This window comes from Cydia amplana, chromosome 11 (assembly GCF_948474715.1).
Source record: "Cydia amplana chromosome 11, ilCydAmpl1.1, whole genome shotgun sequence".
NCBI lineage: Eukaryota > Metazoa > Arthropoda > Insecta > Lepidoptera > Tortricidae > Cydia > Cydia amplana.
The window spans coordinates 12,279,588-12,296,568 of NC_086079.1; the positions used below are offsets into that span (position 1 = coordinate 12,279,588).

At 37.0% G+C, this 16,981-nt stretch overlaps 2 protein-coding genes across 2 annotated transcripts in view; one reads left to right on the plus strand and one right to left on the minus strand.

Annotated features, from left to right (window-relative positions):
- Positions 1-4,651: 4,651 nt before the first annotated feature.
- The window catches only part of LOC134652122 (collagen alpha-1(XVIII) chain-like), a 202,925-nt gene continuing 190,595 nt past the window's right edge, over positions 4,652-16,981 (minus strand). Inside the window, exons 17-27 of the mRNA XM_063507290.1 lie at positions 16,767-16,865; positions 12,346-12,586; positions 10,704-10,784; positions 10,155-10,258; positions 8,113-8,205; positions 7,235-7,378; positions 6,898-7,028; positions 6,626-6,805; positions 6,218-6,361; positions 5,579-5,659; positions 4,652-5,056 (exon numbers count right to left, since the gene is read on the minus strand). Of these exons, the coding sequence (XP_063363360.1) occupies positions 4,951-5,056; positions 5,579-5,659; positions 6,218-6,361; positions 6,626-6,805; positions 6,898-7,028; positions 7,235-7,378; positions 8,113-8,205; positions 10,155-10,258; positions 10,704-10,784; positions 12,346-12,586; positions 16,767-16,865 (1,404 nt within the window). The 3' untranslated portion in view covers positions 4,652-4,950. The remainder of the gene's footprint in view (positions 5,057-5,578; positions 5,660-6,217; positions 6,362-6,625; positions 6,806-6,897; positions 7,029-7,234; positions 7,379-8,112; positions 8,206-10,154; positions 10,259-10,703; positions 10,785-12,345; positions 12,587-16,766; positions 16,866-16,981) is intronic.
- LOC134652079 (cytochrome P450 6B7-like) lies at positions 13,941-15,921 on the plus strand. The gene is made up of 2 exons (XM_063507235.1): positions 13,941-15,323; positions 15,748-15,921. The coding sequence occupies exons 1-2, from the start codon at positions 13,958-13,960 to the stop codon at positions 15,918-15,920; spliced, it is 1,539 nt and encodes a 512-aa protein (XP_063363305.1). The 5' UTR covers positions 13,941-13,957; the 3' UTR covers position 15,921.

Genomic DNA, 16,981 nt, shown 5'->3' on the forward strand with positions numbered 1-16,981 from the left:
TCCACATTCTGCACGTTCTGGGAAGAAACGAGCGAGATGCCCGCTTATAAAACTACTGAAGTTAGTTCAGGCAGAATTATACCTACTATATTATACGTCCATAAACTAGTGCTTATAATAAAAATACCTGCGCCCAGCAGATTTTGGAGCCCTCCTAAACGTGACGTCCTTTAAAAACTACTTTGTTTATTGGTCCACTGAGCACTGATTATTTTGAACTTAGTGTTATTTTCTTCATTGTAAATCGAATTCTAGAACTTATTTAGTGCACCAATCACTCATGACTTTAAAACAAGTTTACTTTGTTATAGCTGGCTTTGTTGCTCCCGGTCGTAAGTTTAGCCCAGGATTACAGCTCCCCAGAGCGCGGTGAAATGCTTTGTCGGATTTATCGAGATCTAGATAAAGACTAATAAAATCGGGGCCTTTTTATAGCCTAATAAGAGTTCGTAGTTTGATACCTGGTACGTGCTGCAAAGAAATGTTTAAAAAAATAAAAAACAGGTGGGTTGAAAGAGGTCGTGGGTTCCAAATTATGGCTCATTAGGTATACCTATTTACCCGCAATTTACCTATTTATATATAGGTAAATCGCGGGTGTCAATTGATTGCGCAACAAGTTAACGTAGGTACCTAAGAAATTTGATATCAAAATTGATAAAATTTTGTTAGAAGTAGGCACTTAATATTTTTAATCGTTATATGTGACGTTCCACGGCAAAAGGTACCTTATGGCACTTGGCGCTTACGTCGCATAGCGCCGCAATAATAATAGCGCGCGGCGGCGGAGCGGCGTTAATAATAGCGTAAGCGCCAACGGCTATAAGGTACCTTTACCGTGGGACGTCACATATACTACCTAATTACTCAAAATATTTAAAAGCATGGATTTAATAGGCAGAGTATATGAGAGGCAATGCCTTAGATTCCTGGTAACTATTAAAATTTGAATGAGAAGAGGAACAGAACTTAAGTAATTACCTGTCAGTTCTAGAATACTGTCGCTTCCATCAAGTGCTTATGTGCAAACAGAATTCAATGAAGTGAAGCCCTTTTAGACTTGTGTCTGTCAGAATAAGGAGTCCGAGCTAGGAATCAATTAACCTGCCAGCCGCAGGTACGAGGCGGTGAGGTAAGTGAGGTGCAAATCAACCTCACAAAGGCTTTGATACTGGAGCGAGCAGAAAACCTAAGACCACTATCAGACTGTAATTTTTTTCTTTGCCCGTGAATAATAATATAGAGAACTACATGGGTAGAGGTTTGTATGCAGGAACCGTCGACGACCTCTGCTCTGGAGGCTAACTGTACATAGTTTAAGAAAGTACTTACTCGTACCACATGTAGCATTTTACCCTTAGGGCTGATTTAGACGGCGCGCGAACTCGCATGCGATTTTAGTTACATTGCGCACTGTTGGTTACGTCCAATTCAACCGACCGATCAAAACCTGCAATGTAATGAAACTCGCATCGTCTAAATGAGCCCTTAAGAAAAAATGTGAAAGAATTGATTAGCTTAGCTTACAATATCTTTCAGAAAATATGGAGTTATAATAGAGTTAATGAAGTTTTACCTTCATAGTAGAAACACGCACAAGAGCGAAGATACTCCCATTTTCCTGTCAAAATGTACAGCGAGCTGCTAATTTCCATGAATTTTAATGGCTGTTAATAACTGGTAAGCTTTTCCGACATGTACGTACTTAGATCTAGATCAATAAAATTATTTGCTTAATCAAAGTCCTTTTACGGTAGTGAAAACATTTATTTGACTTATAGCTATTTGTATACATGCAGTCGTTTGTATATTACATAAAACTTCTGCTCAATATATAAAGCGCACACTGACAGAATTATTTAAAATAAATGCTTTTGGTATGTAAAAGTAAACAAAATTAGGTACAACGAAATGCAATTTTGCTCGGTAAAATCTTATAGGCGTTTTATGTCCGTATCGTATTTATTGGTTCTTTCATAGCTCTTTTGTTTCATTTTATTTTATCCACATTTAAAAGGTTTAGATCTGTCCACACTGGTCTTATTTTGTGTTTGAATTCTTGCTTCAAGCGCTATGCCCTAAAATTGCATGAGTTGCGCTGTAAAGGCAGATGTGTCTGATAGAAACACAAACTAAAATTAACACATACCTACATAAAACATACAAAATTATCATAACCTAAAACAATGACAACTTCTAAAACTCGATATAAGCAAGACGGAGATGGAATTCATTTTTAATTTCGATATTTAAACGTCTTAGTGTAAGGCCTGAGTGGACGCTCTAGTTGGGCGTGCAGCGGGGCGGGGCGTGCGGCGTGCATGTTAAACATGGTATAATAATATACTCCGACTGGTACTCTCTTCCGAGATTCGCGAATGACCTAACTGTCACTTGCCTACGTCATCATGCTGTTTACAGGTTCTCAAACTTTAAAATGTGGGAGAATTTTAACCAACGGTGAAAATTATTTTAACGGCATTAATTCTAAGTTATTCATGTAGAAACATAGTAAAATAAAACAAATCTATACTGCCCTTTTCACCCCTACTCTTACAGTTCCGAATAGAGCAGCCAACCATTTTCGTAACAAAACATTAATTACCAAGCTTACGACGTGAAAAGTTTGGAAAACACTGCGACTGCTGACACTGAGCGAGAAGGAAATAACAATTAACACGCGTTCGACAAGGATGACGGTCAGAGACAAAATGGCGGATTATCAAATGTGACAGCGCTATCCTGTGTTGCCAGTAGTGTAAACAAAATTACCCGAACGTCTGAAATTTCTTTCGTGAGTCGAAAATATTGCTAACGAATAATCAAAAATGACATGTTATTGTAAAATTTAAGATAAAATACAAATAAATGAAAATTATAAAATTATAAAGAAATATTTTAACTTATTAACCATAGATATAATGTACCCATGTAACATGTTATGTTGAAATAAAGTGGCAATGTTATTGTGACGTAGGCAAGTGACACTCTGGGAAGAGAAGACCATGTTTTATTAGACCATGCATGTTAAACAAATGCAAGCGTATAGGAGCGGCCTTAGTGCACGTTGCTCAAATCACCTGGGAGCTCGACGCCACGCTGCACGCCCCGCCGAACGCTCCGCTTCGAGCGTCCACTCAGGCTTTACACTTACTGTTTATTAGGTCTGAAGTCCAATACCGCCAAAAATAGCAAAAAACATTCAATAAAAAATCCTCATTGTTGCCTAACAATCAACTACGAAATACCAAATTGAATAAATATTGTCGTATTTACTAATCCAACATTAGCATAAATTATTTTAAGTAATTATAATTAATTCACAGTTATATACAATCATAAAACGTATTGAATATTTCGACTAGTAAATTATATTTATAATTAGAATTAATAATAGGTAGGTATAATCATTATCTTGAACAATAAACTGGTACTTTTTTAATCTTTCTTCAACTAATAATTTATATATTTAACTAAAATATTATTACATTAAATTTAATTGGTACGATATTAAATTACAGGCGTGACTTAACGTTGTACGTCTTTTTATTTTAAAAGCTACAAGCTTTTATTAATGGCATGGCACTAAAATATTACGACTGCATAGACAAAATGACATGATTAGAACTTTATCTATGTTTTCTACGTCCCCACAAATGTAGTTTCATGTTCAAAAAGAATATCCTTCCTAATAATGTAATAATAATACGCGCTAACTTTGCTTTCGTCTTACCATAGAATAGACGGCAATTGACGCTAACGGCTGTATTCGAACTTTTAGATACGTCAAATACTAGAGATTGAAACGATATGGAATGGATATGTCAGTTTTCAAAAGTGACGTTTCTTCAGACAAACGCGTCACTTTTGACACTTGTTTTACACTGACATATCCAATCCATATCGTTTCAATCTCTAGTATTTGACGTATCTTAAAGTTCGAATACAGCCGTCAATCCTTTTGATAATAAACAAGATGAACATGAAGTTACATACAATCATGTGGACTTACCTAGGCTTAAAACTAGTTGCGGGGTTCCGTTGTAAAATTGAGACAACTTCACAATCATTCAATTATTCGCTAAATTATTATGACGATACGTTGAAATTTAACAAAATATTTTAATTTTAAAGTATACAAAACACAATCTTTGGATTTTAATTAATAATGTATGTAATTATGAAGTCATATTTGATGATAAATTATTATTACACATAATATAATACCATGGACGTATTTTATTTTAGAAATCACTTAGTATTAAAATAATACAAAGTATTTACAGTCTTATTCTCAAACGCAACAATTATAGTTTGATGTCATATTGCTTCTTTCATTGTATTGTTTTCTTAGATTTTCAATTTCACTTATTTTTCTATACAATGTTAAGGAACGAATACACCGAATGTTGATGTAATATTATTATAAACGGTGTATTAATAAGCATTGCGTTTTATCCATTTCTACATTATGCTGCGAAAACGGCGCGTCATTGATGTGTCATGTGGCCGATTCAGTATATAAATTATTTAATTTATATACTGAATAAAGAAATGTACCTATTGCAATTCGGTTGACTTTTGTCAAAGATTTGTTACAAAACAAAGCCTGAAAAGATCAAAAGCATGATACGCATTATATACTATATATCTACACTATATAAGTATAAAAAAACGGATGTACAGACAGCAACAACACTAACAATTTCTCGATAGAATTACGCTTACGTATAAATATGATAGCAATTCGCATGATAAGCTTATAATTTAATAGGAATCTCGTACGATCACCAAGTTTGACCACTTGATTCGAATAATCTCATTTAAAATTATATTTCAAAACCCTATTAGCCATCTCTTCGTTGTAAATTCTACTTTACGTCCGGGCCGGAGGGTACACTTTCGCCTGAAAGTTCAGGCAACGTCTGGGTGTGAAAGGATAAATGCCGCCTAGTTTTCTCTGAAAGGTTGAGCAAATATTTCGTTAAGCAGCTGCTGGTATTCTTCGGCGTTGTAGAGGTAATCTTCGTCGTCTAGTTGGTTGGTCATATTGAACCTGAAAATATAATAAATGTTAGGTAGGTATAAATAAGTTTATAGAAATATATTATGTAGCTGATTTAAAATTTGAAGAGTAAAATATAAAATATCGATATTGACACTATTTTTAAATGAGATACCTAAGTGTTCCAATAAAGACGCCTCACAATCACAAATCTTGCATGTTCCACAAAAAAACACCTTGGGTAATTTCAGTAAATTTAGGTTTATAGTCCCATTATTAACAAGGTGAAATAAAAACCATTTACCTAATATAAATTCCCATGCCAGTATTTTTTTAAATTTAAAGTACGATAGATATATCAAATCTGTACGGATATGATGGTCGTTCTTGTCTACGTGACAGCGTGATAAAACGGTGTCCGTCACTTTCTTTCCCACGGTGTTAAACAGTGACAGTTATTTTATCACGTGGATAAAGATGGATAAAGCTATCCATAATAGGCTGGCTGGAGCGAGAAATGCGATGGATTCTGTTTGAAATCATATTTTAAGTTATACTTAACAGATATTTTACCTTGGCGTTTCTCTTTTATTACGCATGGTTTTGGATGACACTTCTACGCAAAGGACTATGAAGTGGTTATTACACGAGTACCTGAAACAAAACGAATATAAATGATACACGGGTAGAAAAGAAAATTAGCATGGCAATTGTCATGGCAGGGTATTTTTTTTAAGCAAGAATGTTTTAATTTGTTATAATAGGTAAGTATGAAATTTCCCGTTCTTTTTCACTTTACAGAATGATGAATTTCTCAAAGGCAACCATTTTTACAAGCTTTTATTACAAGCTTTTATTACAAGTTTTTATTTACTTTCACCTGTCCCGTTGTCTGTCAGTCTGTAATCAAATCTTGCAAGTTAAATTTGATCCACTTCCCGGTTTCCGATGGAGCTGAAATTTTGCATATACATGCAAGTCGGGTGACAATGCAATATTATGGTACCATCGAGCTGATCTGATGATGGAGACAGAAGGTGGCCATAGGAATCCTGAGATGGAACAACGCAACCTAATCGTGTTAGGGGTTTTTAGAATGGTCTCGATGAGTATTAGTTGTCTGTCGTAAGAAAAGTACAGTCAGAGATAAAAGCTTGTACCAAAAATGAAATTTTTGCCAAAAACTTATTCTGTGTTGAGTTGTTCACTTACCTCTCTTGAGACAACAGCTTATGGGAATACAGAGAGGCAGCCAACCCGGACCTATGCGGGTCATGGGAGGTCCACTCGTCGCAGAACGCGTCCAACGCTCTTTCGCCGCTCGCGTGTGAGCCGTGCCAGATTATCTTGTGAGGCCTGAAAATGTTGTAGATGAGCATTCTAACAACCAAAAGGAACATGCCGGTTGGACCATTGTATGCATTAGCTATGGCGCCGCATTCGCAGTCATTATAGTTTAACTTGGGTTTAGATATTTTAGAATCACAATTAAGTGATCGGGGAGAAGACGTGAATTTAGAATAAACAAAGGGAACATCACCTTTGCTGTTTGTGGAAGGGAATAGAGGTGACTAGTCTAGACCGTCTTAAACTAAAGTATCACAAAGAAAATTTATTCACCAATGTGGATCTGTCATCAGATTTTTTCCATCGAAGCTGTATATCCTGGAAGCGCCAGCCACGATGCCTCCGTTTCCGTCAAAGATGCTGGCAAAAGATTTGAAGATGACGTCACCACGGGTGTTCACCACTGGCAGATGGTGGTCGGCGAAGCGGACTGTAGCGTCTAAGTTTGTTGATCTGTTGATATTTACAATAAGTTGTGAGACTTTGGTAAACTACGTAGTTGCGCATGATGAGGTTTGCTCGACGCACGAACTTTCGTATCATACCTGCTAGTGAGGAATGCTCTGAAGGTGCCCCTGAGCCCGGCGCGCCGCGCCTGCCTGTAGCACGCGTAGTCTGCCCGACGCACGCCGTGCATATTGCCGGACATGGAATCACTTAACGCTGCCATCCGGAGCTAAGGGCAAATTGATTATATTATAATACGAAACTGTATAAATCGCTATCAGATACCTACATCAGATGAACTGTGTCGTGTCGAAATCGAGTTTGACAGTGGCGCATCATGGACCAGATTAGTTGCCGGCACTGGCAAAGGCGCGGGCGCTCGCGTCGTTGCGCTTTGATAACAAGAGTTACACAATGATCGCAATAGGTACTTACTGTAGGTCCATCAGGTACATCAGACGGACTATGTATCGAGTTTGACATTGGCGCTTCATGAACCAAGCTAGCGGCGGGCATTGGCAGAGGCGCGGGCGCAGGCGTCGCTGGGGCCTGCGGTGACTGCGTTACGAGAGAGCCGAGCTAGAAGACAATCGAAAGAGTTTTTTTAAATGAATGATACACGTATAAGTACTGCAGATATTCATTATTATGTGAACGAGTTTAAAATAGTTTCCTTCAAACGAAATTAATGCACTTAAGTGCATTAACCATGTTTAAATAGTTGACCAAGAACAATAAATTACACATTAATTATACATTTGAATGCCGGAATGGCTTTCATGATACCTGATGATACATCACATGATCAGATTTTGCTTCTAATAAAATTAAGTATGTTCAGTAGGTAATATGTTAATAGTTAAAGAACCTGTGCCCATTGCATGAGAACAGTGTAATTAATAACACTGATTTAAACATTCACGATTTTTACACATTATTAAATTGTACACCGGGACTTAAGTCCCGAAATAATCGCGTATCTAAGTTTTAAGATTTACCTCCGACGTTTCGAGGACGGCGTTGTCCCCGTGGTCATACACTTACACTTACAATTTAATAAGGTGTAATTAATTACAAAAGTAATAACAATGTATTGATTTTCCTTGTTCTTAACCTTTTTTTCAACAGTGTGAGGTGTGCAATAGAGTCCGTCTCAGCTAACTTTGCACTGACTTGGACATAAGAAAGCGAGGGAGTCATATTTTTGACATTATCTAATGATCACATTGCCAACTGTGACAATGCAAATGCCGTACAGAGTTAGCGTGGTCCGAGTCTTAAGAGTTTTGTATGGTATTGTAAAAAGTACTTACAAGAACGTACTGCCAGCCGGAGTTCACCTTGACGAACAGAGCTTGCTCTTCCGTGACGTATGCCAGAGCGCCCACAGGACTTGATGATGCCAGCTGTATCCAAGAACAACAGTACATACCATCAACCAAATCTCGTCAGTAAAAAAAGGCGCGAAATTAAAATTTTCTATGGGACGACATCCCTTCGCGCCTACATTTTTCAAATTTGCCGCCTTTTTCTACTGTCAAGATCTGGTTGACCAAGTATAATAGGGTTGTTGACATATGATGAATTTTATAAATCTAAGTTAATCTAGCTAAATAGATAGAAAATGAGCAATTTATCACAATACAATTGGAAACTTAAAAAATATATGGGATATCATCGGGGATAGTGCAATACCGCGTAACTAACAAAGTCGAAAGAGTTCGAAATTCAAACACCGTACAAGGAAGTTGGACCTTACTGCATTTGTTAGTTATTATATTTTTATTTTATGGGATAATAAACTTCAAAAATATAAAAAAATATATGGGTCCCATACAGACATTTGATCCTCAAAACAAACCTGCACCCCTAGCACATGATTGGCGCGACAGTACCTCGCGGCGAGATGGACTACCCGTCTTTTTCTAACCATGTTAATAAAAGAGGGACGGGTAGTCTATCTCGCCGCGAGATACTGTCGCGCCAATCATGTGCTAGCCCGGCTGATCGACTGATACCATTAATAAAAAAAATTGACAAATACCCTATTATTCTATCAGAGTATTGAAAGTCATAATAATCTTTTGCTTGATCCCCACGCGCAGACAACAAATAAAAAAACACCTACCACAATTACGAACTCAAGCCTCGCTGGATTAAGTAAATACCTAAGTTGGGACAGCAAAACCATTTAGTAGGTAATTTTACTTTTAAAGATGGCACCTATCGATCAAGTATCAACAGATATTCGATTTTGGGATCAGAATAAGGCACGGATGATTAATTAGGGATCCGCTTTTATTCCAAAGATATTATCTTCATTAATTAGGTAACTAATACTCAAATAAATCACAAAACAAAGAATTGTATGATTTTTAATATTTCAGTTTTTTTGAGACTTAAATTCAGGTTTTAGTCCTCAAACTTCAATCGCAGAAAATATGATCTTGAATTATAGCATAATTACATCGGATAAATTAGGATTGCATTCATTGGTATTAGGTATGTAGTACGTTGTTATCGATTTCGATAAAAAATAATCGACAATCGTTTGATTTTCAAATTGTCAATCGCTACTTATCGGCATTTTATCAAATTTCTTACAACTTATTAGTTCAGTCCCTAGTTCAATAACATTAACAGCGATTGTTAATAAATATAGTTAATGAATTAGCTCTGAATAATTACCCCACACAAGTGGAGCCATATTAGGCGGGGTGTTAAAGTTGAGCCAGTGAGACCTTTCGTTCGCAAATGGCGGCCCATCAGTGAGAAATACATAATTATTTAGATAATATATTATCACCATAAGAAATAATTATGTCGTATTGTGCGGTTAAATCTCCATCTCACTTCTACGTATTGCTGCGTCCTTGCACCGAGATCGAGCAAGTTTCGGCAGCTCAGTTGCTTAGGAGATGATTTTTTTCTTGATTTAATAAAATGTAATTTCGTTAGCAGACGGCTGTAAGTTTTAAATAATTTCAATTTTATTGTTTAATGTATCAGTCCACACTGAACGAAGATGTAGTGACAAAAATTTGGGAAAGGTATGTTGTGGAAAGAATGAGTGAAAGAAGGCTGACAAAGAGAGTGTATAAGGAAGAAGTAGTAGAGGGAGTTGGAAGGGGTAGACCTCAGCGGACTTTCTCCGAGCAGATCGGGTAAACCCTGAAGAAAGGCCAGGTCAAGAGCACCCTAAACCAGCGAGCGCGTATGAGGAATGTTATGAAAGTAACGGAAGCGAAAAAGGTATGTCAGCATCGTAGCAAGCGGAAATACGTGGTCACTGCCTACCCCTCCGGGAAATTAGCGTGATTATAGGTATTTATGTATTAAGTAAAGGAATATATACCCTCATCATTTCTTCTGTAGTTTGGAAAACCGCTGCACCGGGTACAGTTTGAACTGTACTGGCCTCTTCTGTCCTTTGACTGCTTGCGCCATACACCGGTTGTGCTATAATTAAAAAGCAATAAATAAATTTAATACACATTTATTTAAATTCTAAAGAGCTTTGGTATAAGTAAATCTTATTTTTTACATAACAGGCACGTACGTGTGCAATACTTATCGCCGGGTACTGTAAGTGTCTTACCACTATTGATCCTACTGCATTTGAATCTCACTAACTTGAACAATGATATTGATAAGGCGAAAATATCGTTTGGTACACGAAGAAAATTTAACTTTATGAAGTCGAAGTATATAATCACAAATATACCCTGTACAGTAACCCCGAACAATGTGTACTTCTAGATAGCGAAATTTTTAATTATAATTACGAAATGAAAGTTATCCTATCTGAAAATTCAATACCCCGAGCGACCATTTGAAATTAATTTCACTTAATACTATGTACTTATTTAACTAATTACTTACAATTAGTTCATTAATTACTTACCATCTCTGTGTCGATCTTTATCCTTGAGGTCTTTCAACTCCCTTAAAGCCTTAAGTTCGTCAAGAGCGCTAGCTTTAACCGCTGAGAGCAGCATGAATGTTGTCAATAAATTATTAGTGACATAAACATTACTATTGTAGGTATAAGATTAAAGGTATAAGATAACTATTAGGTATACTTTAAGTGTTGGACTTAGTACACTGTAGTTAGATAGGTACCTATTTGTATCGCTCATTCCAGAGTAGCGCTACCTCGTTTCACGCAAAATAGGCACAATTGTTGTCGATTTGCGGAAAATACCCAGAAGCACTAACTAACTGTCGCTCATTCCAACTAAGTTGATAAGGTAATCAATACATATAATAAAAGCAAGTGTACAATGTGCGTGCCGCTAAAACTCAGACGAGCTTCGATACGACCAAGGAGGATATGGTGTGGTAGCCCTCTATCTCCCGTCCATGAATAAGTCTCCCGTTTTTACCTGAAGCGTGTGCTTTTGAAGATATAAGGGCTGAAAGTTTCGCCTAGACCTAGACCCATCAGAAGCAGTCGTATTGTTATTGAATATTGAACCTTAACTTATTAGACGAAAGTTCAGAATATATCGTGAAATATATACCTAAAAAAATGTGTACCTGGTGTGGTGTCTCGGGTCTCGGAGGCTAGACATTTCTAGAACAGTCCAGAACATTCGGAAGGATTCGAGAGCATTCCACAGCATATCAGAACATTCTGGAATGTTTGTAAATGTTCGAGAACATCCTACATAGATCATTGTGGAACATTCCAGAACACTTTCGAATGTTCTGGAATATTCTGGACCATTCGAAGCCTTTTTTTGTAGATTCGGAGCGGAGCTACCATTGGTAGGCGTATATAAAGCAAGATCCGTCGTGCTGGTTCGAATGTTCGAGAACGACCCAGAATATTCTAGAATGTGGTCGAATATTCGGATATAGTCTAGAATCCAGGATCCCAGATCATTGTCACAACTCGAATGTTGTAGAATATGCTGGAATGTTGGGGGCCATTTGACATGTCAACTCTCTGAGCGAAGCCGGGTACCGGGTAGTATTAAATAGATGAACTTCATAACTACCCTAAACATCTGCGATCAAATGAACTGACCTACTTACGATATCTGGTTGCTATTAAATTTATAACTTAATTAGTACTTATATAGAATTAGTTATAAATTATTGTTATCTAATATAATTACTAACGGGGTCCATAGTCACCTCCTTATTATTTATTCTTAGTTATGTACAATAATACTTTAAATCAGCGGTCGGCAACCTTTTAGCAGCCAAGGGCCACATAGTAGTTAACGAAGTTGACGCGGGCCGCACTTTGTTAATATTTATGACTTTAGCAGGCATTGTCGTTTGTCAATATTACATACAAAATAGCCAGGGAGGCTCGCGGGCCGCAAGTGACAGTTTCACGGGCCGCGGGTTGCCGACCGCTGCTTTAAATGGTTCATTTATTGTCAAAGTTACAAATTCGGCTCAAGAATAAATAACTTCATTTTAAAATAAGTACTATTTTTTAAAGTTATAACCAGCTAGGTACATATAAAGATGTGGAATCATAGGTATTTTGAAACTGTTGAAGATTGCCTAAAGTTGAATTAGGTACTTACGTGGACGTCCAAAAAACTTGGTGTTGCCATGTATGGGGTGTTCTTCATAGACGCTCATTCCCGGTTCTCCTTTGGGGCCGATAAGGGAGACACCAGGCGGCCCCGGGGGTCCCGGAGGGCCCGGGGGCCCGGGAAGGTATTGGACGGGGTCGGACTTGGGGCCTGGGGGACCGGGAGGGCCCATGGCACCTGGAACGCCCGGTCCGCCGTCATAACCTCGGTCGCCTTTTTCACCTTTGAGCTAAATAAACAGAAATGTTTCAATAATCTTAAGACTAGTACCAGGGTAGGTAGTACGAGTTTGCACACTAATTTGGGGATCAATATTAAATGACCTTTAGAGTTGAGTGACCGACTGTCCGTAAAAAATATATTTTTATGGCATTTAATAATATTTGACAGCTTGAAAACCGGTTTTATACCTAATCAAAAATGATGTATGCAATAAGAAAACCTAAAATTGTTAAATTGAAAACAACGAGCCATAAAAACAATGCCTGATGGTAACCGCTTACCATCACGCCGGTCGTATGCTTGTTTGTCACCGACGTAATATAAAAAAGTCTCATGCAATCTAAATATTCATTTCGGGCGATTGTATATCAAATTAATTAATCAATTATTACAATCGGAATACGCCTCTGGGTTTATAGCACAAACAATTACTATGGTTTAAATATATTTAATTACAATATACATAATATTTTACTAATAACGTGAGACTATTTTAGCAATAGCACAGTATTGTTTATATGTATATCAATGACCTACTTACTCTAAACTTATCTTTAAACTTAAGGGGCTCGTTAACGATTTTAGAGCTAAAATGTAAAATTGATAGATTTACCTAGTCGTTGAAATTATACACTTTTTGTTACGTAATATCTAACTAAATAACAAGTATTGGTTTCTATTAGCACGTCTTATCATCTTGCCTTTTAATAATGAGGTTCCGAGCGTGCGTCACCGGCAATATATGACGAGAAGGGGCAGTTTTTAAAAATTCATCAAAAAATTATAGTGGTAAATTATACAAAATGATGTATAAGAACAGTTTCAGGAAATGTTGTAGATTGTTAATGAATCAAAATTACGTTGAAAGTAACACGTTTTTCACGAAAAATTGTCACTTGTTTTGAAGTAATTTCTGGTGAAAATTGATTTCGTCTAACTTTCATTTACTCTTGTTCAATATCACATAACAAAAATGTAGTCTATTAAAGGTGGAGTACAGGATATGTGTAATACAAAATTACCATTTTTAGCAGTCCCAACTTTACGAAATTTACAAATAAGATCGACAAAATCAGTGCTTTACGCGCCATCAGAAAAAAAAAAATCATTCCTAATTTAGTGAATCTGTTTTCAAAAAAATGATCTGTCAAAGTGCAAGATAAGATGATGTGCTAATAGATACCAGTACTTGTTATTTGTATTACGTAACAAAAGGTGTACAATTTCATCGACTAAATCTATCAATTTTACATTTTTGCGACTAATGCCGATACCGGCCTCTTAAACCACGCGCGCGTTGGTCAGTGTTAGGTAATGTTCCGGATTGGGCAGTCGTGTTCTTGAAGTTCATCGGCATAAGTACCTCTTACTTATAAAAATGTTTACGATAATAGTTCTTACAATAGTGGTTTCTATTGCTATATACTTATACGGTACTCGGACGTTCAATTATTGGAAGATTCGGGGCGTGAAACATGACAAACCTTATGCATTTGTCGGGAATAATTTTCGCCAATTTATGCATCAATCTAGTTTAGCTATGACGGCAACAAAATTGTACAAGAAGTATCCCAACGAGAAAGTCGTTGGTTATTACAGAAGCTCAACCCCGGAACTAATTATAAGGGATCCAGAAATTGCTAAAAGGATAGTTAGCACCGACTTCGAGCACTTTTATGCAAGAGGATTACATCCCGGCAGAACGTTGACAGAACCGCTTCTGAAAAACTTGTTCTTTTTGGACGGAGATTTGTGGCGTTTGCTTCGACAAAGGTTTACGCCAGCGTTTAGCACTGGCAAGTTAAAGGCGATGTTTCCACTTATTACTGAAAGGGCAGAAAAATTACAACAATTAGCTGAAGAGGTAGCTCATTTGGATTCCTACGATATGCGAGAACTCATGGCAAGATACACCACCGATTTCATAGGAGCGTGCGGATTTGGAATTAACATGGATTCGCTGAGTTCTGAAAATTCTGAGTTTCGAAAACTTGGTAAGAGAATATTCCAGAGAACTCGAGTAGACGCTCTTAGAGGAGCAAGTAAGTACCTGTTTCCAGAATTATTCGATAAAGTACACTTGTTAGCTCCTGAAATCAAAGAATCCATGCGTCATTTAGTGTTGTCCGTATTAAAAGAGAAAAATTATAAACCATCAGGCAGAAACGATTTCATAGATTTATTGCTTGAACTTAAGGAACAAGGTGATATGGTTGGAGAGTCCATGGAGAAAAAAAATGAAGACGGCACTCCCATAGTAATTAATCAAACTCTAGATACAGACCTTATGATGGCACAAGTATTTGTTTTCTTTGGCGCAGGATTTGAGACATCGTCCAGCGCATCAAGTTATCTATTACATCAATTGGCATTTAATCCCGATTGTCAAGTGAAAGTACAAGAAGAAATTGATAAAGTGCTGCTTAAATACGATAATATATTAACATATGACGCTGTGAGAGAAATGAACTATTTAGAAATGGCTTTTAATGAGGGCATGAGAATGTATCCGCCTGTAGCATTCATTTATAGGGAGTGCAGATCTCCTAAATATACGATACCAGAGATTGACCTTACAATTGATGAAGGTGTAAAAATAATGATACCAACGCAAGCAATTCATAACGATGAAAAGTATTTTGAAGACCCAGAAAAGTTTGACCCTGAAAGATTCAACCAAAAAAATAAAAAGAACAGGAAATATATTTATATGCCATTTGGAGAAGGACCACGGGCGTGTGTTGGTATGTATCAAAATATTAAATAAACCAAAACAAAATTACTTGTGATACCTGTAGCATATTATGATTAGAATAATAGGTACTTGCAGTCAAACAGTAAAATAAAACAATTAACCTAAGGTTAGGTTACATTTACAAATAAAATAAGTTTTTTGGTTGACATATTTTTTGTTTATGTAAAAATGTGAATGCCTCAAGGCACCTTAAGTAATTGTTTTCGAATTTCGGATTAGCAAAGATTCTGGTGCGGTATAATTAATGAGTAATATTAACAATTTAGAGCTTTTTTCTACTTATCAACATCAGAGAGTGTTGAGTTTGCGTTTATCACATCACATATCAATAATGAAAAATTTTCGGACTCAGAACTTTAAATGTTTTGTTTAATTTGGCGGAAATTTTTAAAGCCTTTTTTTATCCCTTTCAGGAGCTCGCCTGGGTCAAATGCAAGCTATGGCTGGTGTAGCAGCCGTTCTACACAAGTTCTCAGTCGAGCCCGCGGCCTGCTCCGTGAGGAACCCGCCGCCCGAACCCACTGCGATCGTTGCTGAGAGCTTTGTTGGAGGTCTTCCCGTCAAATTAAAGAAGCGAATTAAATAATGTATTCTTCAAGACAAGTATCATCGAAGAAGCGGATTAAATAATGTATTCACCAAGACAAGTATTATCGGTGATTTTAGACTATCTTATCAAAATACATCAATTATGTATGAAGTGTAAAATGTAATCAATGTGGATAATGCGGTTTTGTGTGAGATAAGCATATTGAAATATACCTATAACTAAATATGCTAAAATAATTCATAAGTATTTTTTTTTCTATATAACAGTAGTAAGACTATTTGTGACGTTATCTATGAAAAGGGACCTTATTGCCGATGGCGCTTACGCCTTTGTTTACGATGCTCCGAATAAATACAATGCCGCGCGACGCTGAGCGGCGTAAGCGCCATCGACAATAAGGTCCCTTTTCATAGATAATGCCCCATTTTATTTGACCGTATAAGGTTTCAGCTACACTATTGCTCAATAAATGCCGCCTGTTGTTACCTAGCCCTAAGCATGTATTTCGCTTTCTGTGTATTTTTTTTTTACTTTATATGATGCACAATAAAGAAACTTTACTTAGTACTTACTTAAATGTTGAGGTTGAAGCACTCTTTACACATCATAATGTACTTAAGACAAAAACGCAATGCACGAGTCACGGCACAGCCTACACGCTGCGTCATTTTATTACAATGTGTTATAGGTCCTTTATGTTACGCACATATGTGACGTTATCTATGAAAAGGGACCTTATTGTCGATGGCGCTTAAGCCATTATTAACGATGCTCCGATATAAATTAACACAATGCCGCGCGACGCTGTGCGGCGCGCGGCGTAAGCGCCATCGACAATAAGGTCCCTTTTTATAGATAATGCCCCATATATGTAAAACTTACCGTAGAAAAATCCAGTAGGCTTTCACCCGGTTCGCCTTTGTCTCCTTTAGGTCCTACAGCACCCGGTAGTCCAGGTTTTCCAGAATACCCAGGTCTACCCTAAAAGGAACAATAATAAATAATATTTTACTACAATATCAATAGATTGCCAGTATTTGCTTAGCTTTCAAATAATTTTTCTATTTACCTGGCCATCCTAGTAGCGGAACAGAAAA

What these genes read in the sequence shown, in the direction of transcription:
- LOC134652079 (XM_063507235.1), top strand. Translation starts at nt 13,958, where the DNA reads ATGTTTACGATAATAGTTCTTACAATAGTGGTTTCTATTGCTATATAC. An exon ending in AGGACCACGGGCGTGTGTTG is followed by an intron (nt 15,324 to 15,747) that starts GTATGTATCAAA and finishes TATCCCTTTCAG; the next exon opens with GAGCTCGCCTGGGTCAAATG.